This window comes from Hypanus sabinus, chromosome 15, assembly GCF_030144855.1.
Source record: "Hypanus sabinus isolate sHypSab1 chromosome 15, sHypSab1.hap1, whole genome shotgun sequence".
NCBI lineage: Eukaryota > Metazoa > Chordata > Chondrichthyes > Myliobatiformes > Dasyatidae > Hypanus > Hypanus sabinus.
Window position 1 is genome coordinate 46,943,975 of NC_082720.1, and position 15,683 is coordinate 46,959,657.

The window sequence follows — 15,683 nt, forward strand, 5'->3', positions numbered from 1 at the left end:
AAATATTTTGACAGAATTGTTGTTTTTGTTAATGATTTAAAATTTCTGCAATTATGTTGTCCAGTAAATGAAATACATTAAAATCATTTGAAACAACGAAGGAGGTCATTTATGCAAGCTCTTTTGGAGATCAATCTAAACCTAATCAAAGTCAGGCATATTATCACCGGCATGTGTTGTGAAATTTGTTAACTTAGCAGCAGCAATTCAATACAATTCATGATAATATAGAAAGAAGTGTTAATAAATAAATAAATCAATTACAGTATATATATATATATATATATATATATATATTGAAAAGATTAAAAATAGTACAAAAACAGAAATCATGAATATTTAAAAAAAGTGAGGTAGTGTTCATGGGTTCAATGTCCATTTAGGAATCAGATCACAGAGGAGAAGAAGCTGTTTTTGAATTTGCTGAGTGTATGCCTTCAGGCTTCTGTATCTCCTACCTGACAGTAACAATGAAAAGAGGGTATGTCCAGGGTAAGAGGGTCCTTAATAATGGACATCGCCTTTCTGAGGCACTGCTCCTTGAAGATGTCTTGGGTACTACTGATGCTGGTACCCAAGATGGAGTTGACTAACTTTACAACTTTCTGTAGCTTCTTTTGGTCCTGTTCAGTAGCACCTCCACCCCCCTGTACCAGACAGTGACACAGCTCGTCAGAATACTCTCCACAGTACATTATTGAAGTTTCAAATGTTTCAGTTGACAAACCAAATCTCGTCAAACTCTTAATGAAATATAGCTGCAGTCTCATCTGTTTTATAGCTGCATCGATATGTTGGGACCAGGTTAGATCCTCAGAAGTCTTGACACCCAGGAACATAAATTGCTCAATCTCTCCACTTCTGATTCCTCTATGAAAATTGGTTCGTGTTCCCTTGTTTTACCCTTCCTGAAGTCCACAATTAGCTCTTTCATCATACTGACATTGAGTACAAAGTTGTTGCTGTGACACCACTCCACAGTTATAAAATATTCACTGGCTGCTAGAACAGATTGAGTAAACTGCACATAGAAGTTTCTGAGTTCTTTCTGAACATACAGCATTTGCCATTGTAAATATTTAGCAAATGTTTCCTCAGAAGAAAACAATAGTCTGTGCTTTAATTATTCTCTCTCTCAACACCCATCTTCATTGTTGATGATATTAAAGACCCTTTGTGATTGATTCACCAAACATTGGAAAGCAATTTTATTTAATTAATATTCTCATCAATTTATAAACCTCAATTTAATATCCACCTCTACTTTAATAGAAAGAGATACAGTATTTTCTTTCTTTTGTTATAACTATAGGTTCAAACTTCTAATTACATTTTTGCACATCTACGTTGAAAGTTCTTTGATTTTAATGTCCTTTATTTATTAAGAAGCTCAAAACTGTGTTGTATTTTAACTGTAACAGAAATAATGACTTGGAAAAATTCTTCATCATTAGTGTACTGCTATATGCCGCACCTTTACTTTTAAAACCTAAAATTCAATTGACATGTCCTTTCAGAAACATTGTTTTTAAATATGTTTCCATGACTTGTGTTTTTCCTTGTCATATTTTTCTAATTTTAATGAATTATATTAAATTGCAAATATTACTACCCTGCTAAATTCCTAGTTTCCTTTAAATGCATTCCTGTATTTTGAATGATATTTCACTACATTTTGCCCAAAGTTCATTCTAATCAGCTATACACTTCAAGACTAATCAGCTTTTTATGCTGATGGTTTGTTTCATATTCATCAACCAGATTTTTACTCATTTGGTTTCATTTCAGAATCAGAATCAAGTTTAATATCATTGGCATATATCGTGAAATTGTTGTAATGCGGAAGCAGTGCATTGCAATGCATAATACTAAAAACTGTAAACTTCAGTGAAAAATATGTATTTTTTAAAAAAAGTTAAATTAAATAAGTAGTTCAAAAACAGAAAAAAATGAAGCAAAGTAGTGTTCTTGGGTTCATGTCAATTCAGAAATGGGATGGCAGAGGGGAAGAAGCTATTCCCTTATTGTTGAGTGCGTGCATTCAGGCTCCTGTACCTCCTCTCTGATGGCAGCAATGAGAAGAGGGCATGTTCTGGGTGATGGGGGTCCTTAATGATGGACACCGCCTTTTTGAGGCGTTGTTCCTTAAAGATGTCCTGGATGCTGGTGAGGTTAGTGTCCATGATGGAGCGACTAAATTCACAACTTTCTGCAGCTTATTTCAATCCTGTGGAATGTCCCCTCGTACGAGACGGTGTTGCAGCTAGTAAGAATGCTCTCCACGGTACATCTGTAGAAATTTGCGAGAGTCTTTGGTGACGTACCAAATCTCCTCAAACTCCTAATGAAATATAGCCACTGTCGAGTGCATCGATATGTTGGGCCATTCTCTGGTCTTAATGACGTTGAGTGCAAGGTTATTGTTACAGCATCACTCAACTAGCTGGTATATCTCACTCCTGTGCACCCTCTTGTCACCATCTGAGATTCCGCCAATAACAGTTGTGTCATCAGCAAACCTCCAGATGGGATTTGAGCTGAGCCTAGCCACACAGTTGTGGATGTAGAGAGAGCAGAACTGTGGGCTAAGCACACATCCTTGAGATGCACCAGTGATAATTATCAGTGTGATGGAGATGTCATTTCTGATCCACCCAGACTGTGGCTTTCCAGTGAGGAAATCGAGGATCCAGTTGCAGAGGGAGGTTCCTCTGCCCAGGCTTTGGAGCTTTTTGATCAGAACTGTAGGAATGATTGTGTTAAATGCTCAACTGTAGTCAATAAACCTGACGTAAGTATTAATGTTGTCCAGGTGATCCAAGGTTGCGTGAAGATCCAGAGAGATCACATCTGCTGTAGACCTGTTGTGGCGATAGGCAAATTGAAGTGGGTCCAGGTCCTTGCTTAGGCAGGGGTTGATTCTAGCTATAACCAACTTCTCTGTGCACTTCATCACTGTTGAAGTGAGTGCTGCTGAACGATAGTCATTAAGCAGCTCACCCTGCACTTCTTAGTCATGAATGTTGCCCTTTAGAAGCAGCCTGGAACTTCCAACTGTAGCAATGAGAGATTGAAAGTGTCTTTGAACTCCCACCAGTTGGTTGGCATAGGTATTCAGAGCCCTATCAAGTACACTCTTGGGGCCTGTCTGCTTGCAAGGGTTCACCCTCATGAGAGACATTATGATGTTGGCCTCTGTGACAGAGATCAAAGGGTCTTTGGATGCTGTAGGTAACTTCATAGCTGTAGTTTTATTCTCCCTTTCAAAGTGTACATAAAAGGTGTTAAGCTTATCTGGAAGTGAAGTATCACTGCCATTCATAAGGTTAAACTTTGCTTTGTAGGAAGTAATGGCCTGTAAATCTTGCTGGAGTTGGCATGCATCCAATTCCTTAATCAGAATTGTTCTTTTGCTCTTGAGACAGCCCTCTGTAAGGCATACCTAGACTTCTTGTATAGTCCTGGATCAACAGACTTGAATGCCACAAATCTAATGCTCAGCAGACTATGAATCTCTGGTTCATGCACGGGTCTTGATTCAGATATCTACAGAATGTTCTCGTAGGCTGATGCTCGTTCACGTAGGCCTTGATGAAGTTGGTGTCCACGGTGGTGAATTAATTCAAACTCAAAGATGAATCTCTGAATACCGTCCAGTCCACTGACTGAAAAAGTTCTGTAAGTGCTCCTCCACTTCCCTTGTCCATACTTTCTTGATTCTCTCTGTTGGTGATCGGTCTCCGCCTAGGTGATCACACTTTCCAAAGTGTAGGTGTAGGATGGCATGGTAAGCATTTTTAATGGTAGTATAACTAGTTCAACGTGTCGGCTTCTCTGGTTCCATAAGTGATATGTTGGTGATAATTATTTAGGGACTTTTTCAAGCTGACCTAGTTAAAATCCCCCAAAATGATGGGAGAGGTATCAGGGTGCACAGTTTTATGCCTGTTGATTATGTCACTCTTTTCGTCAAGAGCCTTTTCGACATGGGCTTGAGGTGGAATGTGCACATCTACCAAGGTGATGGCTGAAAACTCCTGTGGCAGATAAAATTGATGATCACTAGATGTTTCATGATGGATGAGCAGGACTGGGACAGAACCACGTTTGTGCACCAAAAGGAGTTGATCTTACAGAATACTCCACCTCCTCTGCCTATCTTGGTGATGAGTCGTGAAGCCAGTGAGCTGTATCACTGCATCCAGAATGGTAGGGGATAGCTAAGTCTCCGTGAAACAAAAAACACAACAAACTCTGATACCCCTTTGTTACAGCTTTGCTCAGAGGTCTTTCACCAGCCGAATCAGTGATAGTGGAAGCTGGAGCCCTCTTCTCCTTTAACAAACTTTTAATCCAGCACATCATCCTCTCTTCCACTGTCTTAAAGGAAAACCATGCTTGTGACTGGAGCCTGCCCTCCAAGATTCATCAACTTTGAGTAGATATAGATTTTTTAAATGCCTTAAAACAATGTTGCTTACTGTATTGTCCATGGCTGTAGCTGTGGATTTCAGCTGTAGAAGTCTTAAGTGGGAATATATGAAGATTTCCTTTGGAGCTGCTCGCACGAGTCATCATCTTAATGGTGTCACTGGAAACAGTTCTTTGATTTAGTTCCTTAAATTAAATAGATGAGACACCTAAAAAGCCTCTTGTATGATATACTATTGAACTTATTTTGTTTTTCAACATAAAGTGCATTCTGTTTATCCATTCTATCTTTGCTTTAAAAAATAACATTACTCAAACCTATTAGTTGCTCCATAACTATCCTTGTTGATTTTACCATAAACTCTTCTGTTTAAAAATTAATATCACTTCCACCTTCATTTGCAAAAGTAATAGAAATACATTGACCGGATATTATGATGTTTCAACATGGGCTTATTTAATATGCAGGATATTTTCATCCTCCACAATCAAACTTCAGAGTCAAAATTAGGTTGTTTAGTACCATCTTATACAATGTGAAATTTGTTGTTTTGCAGCCACAGTACAGGGCAAAGACATTAAATTGCTATGAATTTCAAAATAATTAAATAGTTCAAATAAGGAATAACAGGGTAGTGTCTGTGGACCATTCAGAAGTCTGACAGTGGAGAGTGGGTCTTTAGGCTCTTGTACCTCCTGCTTGATGAGAAGAGAACATGTCCAGAATAGTGGATACTATTTTCTTTAGGCACTGCCTCTTAAAGAAATCCTTGATGGTAGGATAGAACTGGGTAAGTCTACAAGCCTCTGCAGTTTCTTGAGATCCTTTGCACTGCAGTCTCCATACCAGGCTGTAATACAGTCAGAATGCTCTTCACCATACATCTACAGAAATTTATAAAAGTCTTTGTGGACATACCAAACGTCCTCAAACTCCCAATGAAGTAGAGCCACTAGAGTGATTGCATCCATACGTTAGGCCCGAGACAGATCCTCCAAGATACTCAGACCCAGAAACCTGAGGCTGCTCACCCTTCCCATTGTTGGTCTCTCGATAAGGAATGGTAAATGTTCTCCTCATTCCCCCTTCCACAAGTCCACAATCGATTCCTTGGTCTTACTGACACTGAGTTTGAGGTTGTTGTTACGACACCACTCAACCAGCCAATCTTTCTGACTCCTGTATGCCTCCAAATTTATAAATGGCGTTTAATTCTTTTGAAATTCGATATCGTTTTATTTACTTCATTTACTATTTTATATCATCCATTTTTTCACTTCTTGTTTATTCAGTTCAGGTTTCTCTTTTAGTTTCTGAATCTACAGTGCCTATAAAAAGTATTCGTCTCACCTTGGAAGTTCTCATGTTTTGTTATTTTACAATACTGAATCACAGTGGATTTAATTTGGCTTTTTAGACACTGATCAACAGAAAAATACTTTCATATCAAGAATGCAGATCTCTAAAAAGGGATCTAAATTAATCACAAATATAAAACTCAAAATAATTGATTGCATAAGTATTCACCTCCTTCAAGTCGGTATTTAGTAGATGTACCTTTGGCAGCAATTGCAGCTTTGAGTCCATAAGACACAGGAACAGAATTAGGCCATTCAGCCCATCGAGTCTGCTCTGCCATTCCATCATGGCTGATCCTGGATCCCACTCAACCCCACACACCTGCCTTCTCACCATTTCCTTTGATGACTTGACCGATCAGGAAACGATCAACTTCTGCCTTAAGTATACCCACAGACTTGGCCTTCACTGCTGTCTGTGACGAGCATTCCACATTCTCCAACGTCTGGCTAAAAAAACTCATCCTTACCTCTGTTCTAAAAGGCCGCTCCTGAATTTTGAGGCTGTGCCTCTAGTTCTAGATACCCCCACCTTTGGAAACATCCCCTCCACATTCACCCTATCTAGTCCTTTCAGCATTCAGTAGTTTCAATGAGTCTGTGTCGATAGGTCTCTATTGGCTTTGCACATCTGAATATTGCAATTTTTCCCCCATTCTTCTTTACAAAACTTCAAGTTTTGTCAGATTGCATGGGGATTGTGAGTGAACTGCCCTTTTCAAGTCCAGCCACAAATTCTTAATTGGATTGAGGTCTGAGCTCTGACTTGGCCACTACAAGACATTAACTTTATTGTTTGTAAACCATTCCTGTGTAGCTTTGGCTTTATGCTTGGGATCATTGCTGAAAAAAACAAATCTCCTAAATCACAGTTCTCTTTTAGACTGCAACAGGTTTTCCTGCAGGATTTTCCTGTATTTTGCTGCATTCATTTTACCCTCTACCTTCACAAGCCTTCCAGGGCCTGCTGCAGTGAAGCATCCCCACAGTATGATGCAGCCACCACCATGCTTCATGGTAGAGTTGGCGTGTTTTAGATGATGTGCGGTGATGGCTAAAAAGCTCAATTTTGGTTTCATCTGACCATAGAGCCTTCTTCAGAGTCTCCCACATGCCTTCTGGCAAACTCTAGCCGAGATTTCATGAGAGATTTTTTCAACAGTGGCGTTCTCTTTGCACTGTTCCATAAAGCTGTGACTGGTGAAGTTAAAGTCTGTCCCGAGCCATATAGGCTCATCAGGCTGGTGCTTATTTCCGGTTTCCGTGACGTGAAGCAACTGAGAGTACGAGACTCTCCCCTGGATAGGACTGCAGTCTATCGCGAGGTTAACCCCCCAGCATTTTTGCCGGTACCCAGTTTCAGCTGGGTGGACTGGAGCAATGTGTGGTTAAGTGCCTTGCTCAAGGATACACACGCTACCCTTACGACCTTCAGATCGTTAGTCCAACACCTTAACCACTTGGCCACGTGCCACACTATGACTCGTGAAGAACCTGGGCAAAAGTTGTATGCGTAGTCTCTCCCATCTCAGCCTCTGAAGCTTGTAACTCCTCCAGAGTTGTCATTGGTCTGTTAGTGGTGTCCCTCACTAGTCCCCTTCTTGCACAGTCACTCAGTTTTTGAGGACTGCTTGCTCTAGGTAGATTTACAGTTATTTCATATACTTTCCATTTCTTGATGATTGATTTAACTGTACTCCAACGGATATTCAGTGACTTGGAAATTTTCTTGTATCCATCTCCTGACTTGTGCTTTTCAAAGACCTTTTTGCTGAGTTGCTTGGAGTGTCCTTTTGCCTCCATGATGTAGTTTTTGCCAGGCTACTGACTCACCAGCAGTTGGACCTTCCAGATACAGGTGTATTTTTCCTGCAGTCAATTGAAACACCTTGACTGTACACAGGTCTTCGGAAACAAATAGCCATTTAGCTGATTATGCGACTCCTAAAACCAATTGGCTGCACCAGTGATGATTTGGTGTGTCATATTAAAGGGGGGGGGGGGTGAATACTTATGCAATCAATTATTTTGTGTTTTATCTTTGCAATTAGCTTAGATCACTTTGTAGAGATTTGTTTTCGATTGACATGAAAGAGGCTTTTTCTGTTGATCAGTGTCAAAAAAGCCAAATTAAATCCACTGTGATTCAATATTGTAGAACAATAAAACATGGAAACTTCCAGGGGAGGGGGGTGAATACTTTTTACAGGCACTGAATATTGCTTGTGACCATTTTTTAGTACAATTAGTCCAAGCTTGCTCAGACTGAATTTTCAATCACACCTCCCAATACCCTCTTCCCTCTGAAATGTCTCAGGGCTAACCTTTAAATTACACCAACAGTCACAGTTACCATCATAAAGGATATTAGGACTGATTAATGGTGGTATAATCTCTCCCTACTGGTCTGGAGACAGCAATAACGTTAATATGTAAATGACATAAATTACAAGGCTGTGTGCTTAGACCCATGCTCGACTCACTTTATACTTCTGACTGTGAGGCTAAGCACAGCCCCAATGCCAAATTTAAGTTTGCTGATGACACCACTGTCGTTGGCTGAATCAAAAATGCTGACAAATCAGTTTATAAGAGGGAGATTGAAAATCTATCTGAGTAGTGCGACAGCCTCTCACTCAATGTTGACAAGACCAAGTATTTGATTATTGACTTAGCGAGGTGGAAAGCAGGGGTCCACGAGCCAGTGCTCATCGGAGAATCAGAGGTGGGGAGGGTCAGGAACTTTAGACTTGTCAGTGTTATCATTTCAGAGGATCTGACATGGATCCGGCACGTAGAAAGCATGACAGTGCCTCTACTTTCTTAGAAGTCTGCGAAAAATTGGTAAACTTTGACAAACTTCTATAGATATGTGCTGGAAGGTATATTGACTGGTTGCATCACTGCCTGGTATGGAAACATCAAAATCCTATAACTGGAAAGGCCTAGTAAAGGTTGTGGGTACAGCCCAGATTATTACGAGTAGAGCCCTCCCCACCATTGAGCACATCCACATGGAGCACTGTCACAGGAAAACAACACCTATCATCAAGATTCCCCACCATCCAGGTCATGCTCTGCTGCCATAAGGTATAGGAGCCTTTCGACCACATCACCAGTTTCAGGAACTGTTATTACCCCACAACCATCAGGCTTTTGAACCAGAATGGATAACTTCACTCACTCCATCCATCAGTGAACTGTTCCCCCAAGCTAGACATTCACTTTCTAGGACTTTACAACTCTTTTTCTCGATATTAATTTCTTATTTATTTATTGTTTTTTTTCTTGTTTGTACAGTCTGCACAGTCTTTGCAGATTGGCTGTTATCTGTCCTATTTTGTTTCTTGTATTTAATGTGAATGCCTGCAAGATAATTAATCTCAGGGTTGTATATGGTGACATATATGTACTTTGATAATAAATGTTGAATTTGGTGTTTTCTGCATCAGAAGAAATGAGGTGAATAGTTTTATGTTATGAATCTAACAAGAGGAATTTTGTGAATTGAAGTGTACTTGAGCTGGGTTGTGCTGTTGGCATTTGAAGATGAGTCCTCTGATCTCGCGTGTAATCTCATATGTGTAAGTTCAAGTTTATTGCCACTGACATATGGTATGGCCGTCAACTTAATTCAGAGTTGCAGAAGTGGCCCTTCAACCCACCATGCCCCTACCGAGCCTTTTACCCATCTACGTGAATCCCATCTAGCTACATCAGGACTGTTTCCTTCTCTGTCTTGCCTATTTAATTGTCTATCTAAATGCCTCTTAAATGTAATAATTCTATCTCATTCCATTAACTCTTCTGACAGTCAAACACACTGTAAAAGGATGAACTTTGAACACTTTAAACCAATGCCTTTTTGTTGTTGATATCTCTACCAATGGAAAAAGGTTTTGCCTAGCTATGCCATTCATATTCTTGTATAGTTAGATCATCCCTTGGCCTCTATTACTCCAGCGAAAGTAAGCCTGATCTATCCAACTTCCTTTCATAACTAAAGTTGTCTGGTCCAGAAAACTATCTGTGGAATCTCTTCTGCATTTGGATGGCTTGTTCCCAAATTGCTCTTCAGACAAAGCCAGAAGGACCTGACCTTTTACCTACTCTTCCCATTGCTCCTGTTTATCAGTTGCACACCATCTAACCAGTGTCAGGAGAAGTGCTCCAATGAAGGTCAGGATGGACACCAAGCAGCAACTACCAGAAATCTTTAAGCCTGTTCTGCTGAGTATTTTGGAATTTCTCCAGAGTAGTCCTCACAATTGTATCAACATATTAATGATCAGTTTTCCAACATTTCATATGATAGCATTACCTTTTCTGTTTATTAAAGTTGTGCATTGGAATCATGTCAGTATATACCATAAGTATTATTATGCAGCTACAAACTGTCAGGTGTTGAAGCCTCTGAATATATGGAAATTGGCAAGTGATCTTTGATGCATGTTTGCACAGCAGTTGGACACTGAAGGAATGGCATCATTTTCAATTGCAGTACATCTCAGGCTTGACATGTAACAAACACAAAGAGCTTTGCAAGCAGATGGAAGCAATCTGCACAATGGGAAGTCTGCATTCCGTAGGAAGCCACACGTTTGTTCTGCCTGGCAAGAACAAGTATCGAGAGCTCTCTTTCAGCAGACTGTGTCAGTGAGTTCAATGTAGTAATGCAGTTATTGCAGTATTTGATGGTGATGTCTCAAATGTTTCCTGTTTTGATGTGAAAGTAAACCACAGTTCAAAAGTCAATTATCATGACATTTTCACAGCTACTGAAGTGCAGTCCTTGCCCTTCTGTACAACAATTTGGCCCATAATCTTGTGCTGATCTTGACGCCAATTTATTTTAAATATTCTCTCCAATTTATCATCCATATCCTTCCACTGCCTTGATTTTCACGTGTCTATCTAAAAGCCTCTTAAACTCCACTAAGTAGCCTGATACCACCACTACCCTTGGTAACCATTCCAGGCAATACTTGCCCCTAATATCGCCTTTAAGCATTTCCTCTCCAATCTTAATATATCCTCAGGTGCTTGGCATTTCTATCCTGGGGAGCAAATTCTGTTCCCCTGTAGACTGGGCTGTGTTCAAGGACTCAGAAGAACTGAACAAATATGCCGGGGTTGTCACAGACTTCATAAAAACGGTCATAAATGAATGTGTCCCCACAAAATAATTCAGTGTCTTCCCTAACCAGAAGCCCTAGATAAACCATGGGATCTACAATCTGCTGAGGGCCAGATCAGTGGCCCTCAGATTAAATACCAGGATCTCCAGAAAGCCATCTCACATGTGATGTGGCAATTCTGGACCAAACTTGAATTACTGAAGGACCTTGACAGCTGTGGCAAAACTTGAATGCTATTACCTCTTACAAAGTGAAACCAAGTGACATTGGTGACAGAAGGTTTTCATGTCCAGATGAGCTCAATGCATTTTGTCCATCAAAATATGGAGGCACCTTCATGAATTACTATAAGCCCTGATGACCCTATGATTTCTGTCTCTGAGGCTGACATTCGAGCATCCTTCAGGAGGGTGAACCCAATGAAAAGCATCCAGCACAGTCGGATAACTGGCTGAGTACTGAAGACCTGTGCTATTTAAATGGATGGAGTGTTCACTGAACTGCACACACTACTCCAAATGCATTCTAACAAAAGTTTTATATAGTTGCAGCATGATTTCTTTGCTCTTAAACACAACACTCTAAACAATGAAGGCAAACATTCCACATGCCCTCGTTACCACCTTATCCACTTGCATAGCCACTTGTAGACTGGGCTGTGTTCAAGGACTCAGAAGAACTGAACAAATATGCCAGGGTTGTCACAGACTTCATAAAAATGGTCGTACAGGAATGTGTCCCCTCATTCCTCAGGGGAACTATAGACTTTCAGTGAACAAGATCCCTCTGAACCTTAATGCTATTAAGGGGCCTATCATCAACTGCATTCCTTTTCCTCACATTTGATCTCCCAAAGACCAACAGTTCACACTTGGAAGAGTTAAACTTCATCTGTCACTTCTCTGCTCATATCTGTAACTGATCTATACGCAGTTGTATTCTCTAAAAGTCCTTTACACTGTCTGAAATTCCTCCATTCTTGTTGCCATTTGCAAACTTGCTAATTCCATGATACATAATAAATGATATATATTCATCCAAATCATTGATGTATATCACGAACAACAGAGATCCCAACACCAATTGTTGTGAACACCATTACTCCTGGACCTCCACCCAGAATAACAGCCATCCACCTCTCTTGTCTGTGTAAGATTGATGCAATGGTATATTTGACATGGTATGTGGTGATAACCCAAGTGCAGAAAGGGAGATGCTAAAAATTTCACTGAACTTTACTAAGAATTGTGCCAAACAAAAAGGATATAATAAAGCTGGCCAAAGGGCCATTAATTAAACTCTCAAACTAAAAGCTAATGCCAAAACTGTGACTTGGAAGTGGTAACTTAATAATAAATTAATTTCACTCCTTTTCTGTGTCAGTCTAAACTGTAGTCTTCTTTCCTGGAACGAGAACAGAGGTAAGCAGGGAACATTGCCGTCACTGTGTTTTGATCATACAGACAGACAATCAGACAGACTTTATTGATCCCAAGGGAAATTGGGTTTTGTTACAGCCACACCAACCAAGAATAGTGTAGAAATATAGCAATATAAACCATAAATAAATAATAATAAGTTAATCATGCCAAGTGGAAGTAAGTCCAGGACCAGGCTATTGGCTCAGGGTGTCTGACACTCCGAGGGAGGAATTGTAAAGTTTGATGGCCACAGGCAGGAATGACTTCCTATGCCGCTCAGTGTTACATCTCGGTGGAATGAGTCTCTGACTGAATGTACTCCTGTGCCTAACCAGTACATCATGGAGTGGATGGGAGTCATTGTCCAAAATGGCATGCAACTTGGACAGCACCTTCTTTTCAGACACCACCGTCAGAGAGTCCAGTTCCACCCCAAAAACATCACTGGCCTTATAAATGAGTTTGTTGAATCTGTTGGTGTCTGCTACTCTCAGCCTGCTGCCCCAGCACACAACAGCAAACATGATAGCACTGGCCACCACAGACTTATAGAACATCCTCGGCAACGTCCGGCAGATGTTAAAGGACCTCAGTCTCCTCAGGAAATAGAGATGGCTCTGACCCTTCATGTAGACAGCCTCAGAGTTCTTTGTTCAGTCCAGTTTATTGTCAATTTGTATCCCCAGGTATTTGTAATCCTCCACCATAAGACTGCCCCCATAAGACTGAAATGTAGGAAAGGAGTTAAACACAATGACAAAGAAACCCTACTTGATTGGAAAATGTATATTCATGAGTGTGATTACTAACCCCTTTCAGCTGTCCGACTGCGTGGGCACCCACACCCCACGACAATATTTCAGAATGTCCTTAGTGAAGTCCTTTTAGTTCCTTATTGAGGACTAGGTAAAAGGACTCTTCCTGAACACCCTGAATTTACATGGCTTCCTGTTGAATGAGCTTGACCACCCTCCATGTGACCCTTTGTTTCTGTTCCCAGTCACGCTGTAGCGACAGGGAAATGACTACAAATACACTACATTCATATCTTGGAGGAACTGATTAGTTCATACATTTTGAAGCCACGATTAATCTTTTATCAAACTGAAATAGAGAATACTGGAAGTACTTAGCGGGCCAGGCAGCATATATGAGCGTAATGTTTCAGAATTTTCTGTGCCAATTTAAAAGAACTTCAAGTTTGCATTAAATTCTATGTACACAATTCTATGATTCTTTGATAAATATTCCTATAATTATAAAGTTTTCAAATGCTACCTAACCTGTGGTAGTTGATAATCACTTTAAGCAATGATTGCTGACCCCTTTCAGTTGCCTGCCTGGCAGGGTTTAAAGGAGAGCTTCATGCTGTTCAGAGGCTGTTGGTTAGAGTCGTACTTTCCGGAACAGCAGTACTACAGACAAATCTGTTTTGCATACTGATTGAAGTCATGATGTAGTTACCTTCCAAACCACCAATGCATATTGGCTCTCCTCTTCAGTACAATATCTGGAGTGGGATGAAACAAATGTCCCAATACATGTTGGATTCATTAGGAACTAAACCAGCACTGATTGCACAGAGAAGAACAGGCATTACAGATATTCATCGTGAGCCTGGATGTTTGTGCATCCTTTTTCTCACCTTTGGTGTTCATGATTTTTACTTCTTACACCTGATGATCGATCCTTAAAATCCCCAAATTCTTCAGTTTCACCATTTCCTTGTATACACACCTATCCCTCCTCTATTAAATCCTTTCTATATCAGTAGGTGTTGGTTGTTGCTTTAAATTTCTCTTTGTCTTGACATCATTTCATCTGATTATCGCTAATTAAATATATAAATAAATAAATAAATAAAAGAACTGGGCATTCCCAATTACAGTTTCACTAAACACCATTCTAATCCCAAAATTGAATGCCCAGTTCTTTTGTGGTTACACATATGTAACGTATATTATATATAATATTTATTGATCAACATTCCTTGGCATTTGGGAAAAACCTGGAGGTCACCGTACTTGATGGTTTGTTTTCAGTATCTGAAACTGCAGAAGTGTGAATATCTGATGAAGACTTTTTCAAGACAGGGTATTACATCAGAAGTAACTAAACATCTTACTAATGTCAACTGCCTGGGTATGCATATGAAAGCATATCACTTGGAAGAGGAACAAGCAAAAAAATACAATACTTTACCATAGCAAAGTGGCAAAGCATTTTATAAAAGAAGGGCAAGCACAGCAAAAAGAAGGAAGATGGATCAAATAAATAATAAATATTTTAGCATTATGTGTTCCTTTCACTATCTACAGTAATAATTATTATGCTATCATTTATAACTTGTCCGCTATTTAGCTTAACATTAACATGGATCACATTTTAATTATTCTTCGGTAAACTGGTTACAGAACAAAGCAACTGTATGCTTCAGTACAGAAAGACAACTTAATGGATGTACCTTATGAGATTAGCAAATAGACCTTTCCGATAAGAATTTCATACCATGAAACCCACATCATTTGGTATTTATTTCTATTGAATGGATAAAGGTTGACCAAAGCTGTTTTTCTTGGAACAGGAATAGAACTACACTCATGATAAGCTAACTGTAAATTCAAAAGAATTGCTGTGAGGGAAACAATTTCATTTTATATTATTACAAATAGAATCTCTGTCCTACTCCAGCAAAAGATTTTACCTTATGTTTTGAAGATATGGAAGTGAAGATAAACACTCTGGTAATATAATTTGGACAGATTTAATTCATAGCATTTCTTTGTTTCCCCAATTCAAACTGTGACAATTACCCCACAGAAAGGTGCTGGCTTTCACCTAGACCTGTTCTGGATAGCTCTTCTTTTGATTCCTACTTCATTCATGGCTCTGCCCTGGTACGTGTCTGCAACTGTAATATCCCTTGCGCACATAGACAGCTTGAAAATGGAGACTGAAAAATCTGCCCCTGGTATAGAACCCACATTTATGGGAGTGAGGTATGTCAAGCAATATTCTGAGGATTTAATATAAAATTATGGAAACAGTACATAAATAATTACACTTGTCTTCAGATAAATTCATGTACTTGTATGATAGGAATTGTTTTCTTTTTGTGTTATGAACTGACACTTTTCTGAACTGTAAGTTATATCTGGAATTGATGGACTGGCTATAACTGTTTCACTTAAGTATTTTTTGTCAGCCAGTTGATGTCCTGATTTAGATGTGCTTGTGCTGTAGATTTAATGATGAATACCTTTTTTAAAAAACAAAAATGTTTATTAATAAATATATAGAATCTGCATTCTGTTTCCCAGTGGCTTTTGAAGAC

The 15,683-nt window shown here is 39.5% G+C and overlaps 1 protein-coding gene across 1 annotated transcript in view; it reads left to right on the top strand.

Moving 5' to 3' along the window:
- The window catches only part of LOC132405220 (electrogenic sodium bicarbonate cotransporter 1-like), a 98,896-nt gene that overhangs the window by 45,720 nt on the left and 37,493 nt on the right, over positions 1-15,683 (top strand). The window contains exon 16 of the mRNA XM_059989909.1: positions 15,170-15,348. Within this exon, the coding sequence (XP_059845892.1) occupies positions 15,170-15,348 (179 nt within the window). The remainder of the gene's footprint in view (positions 1-15,169; positions 15,349-15,683) is intronic.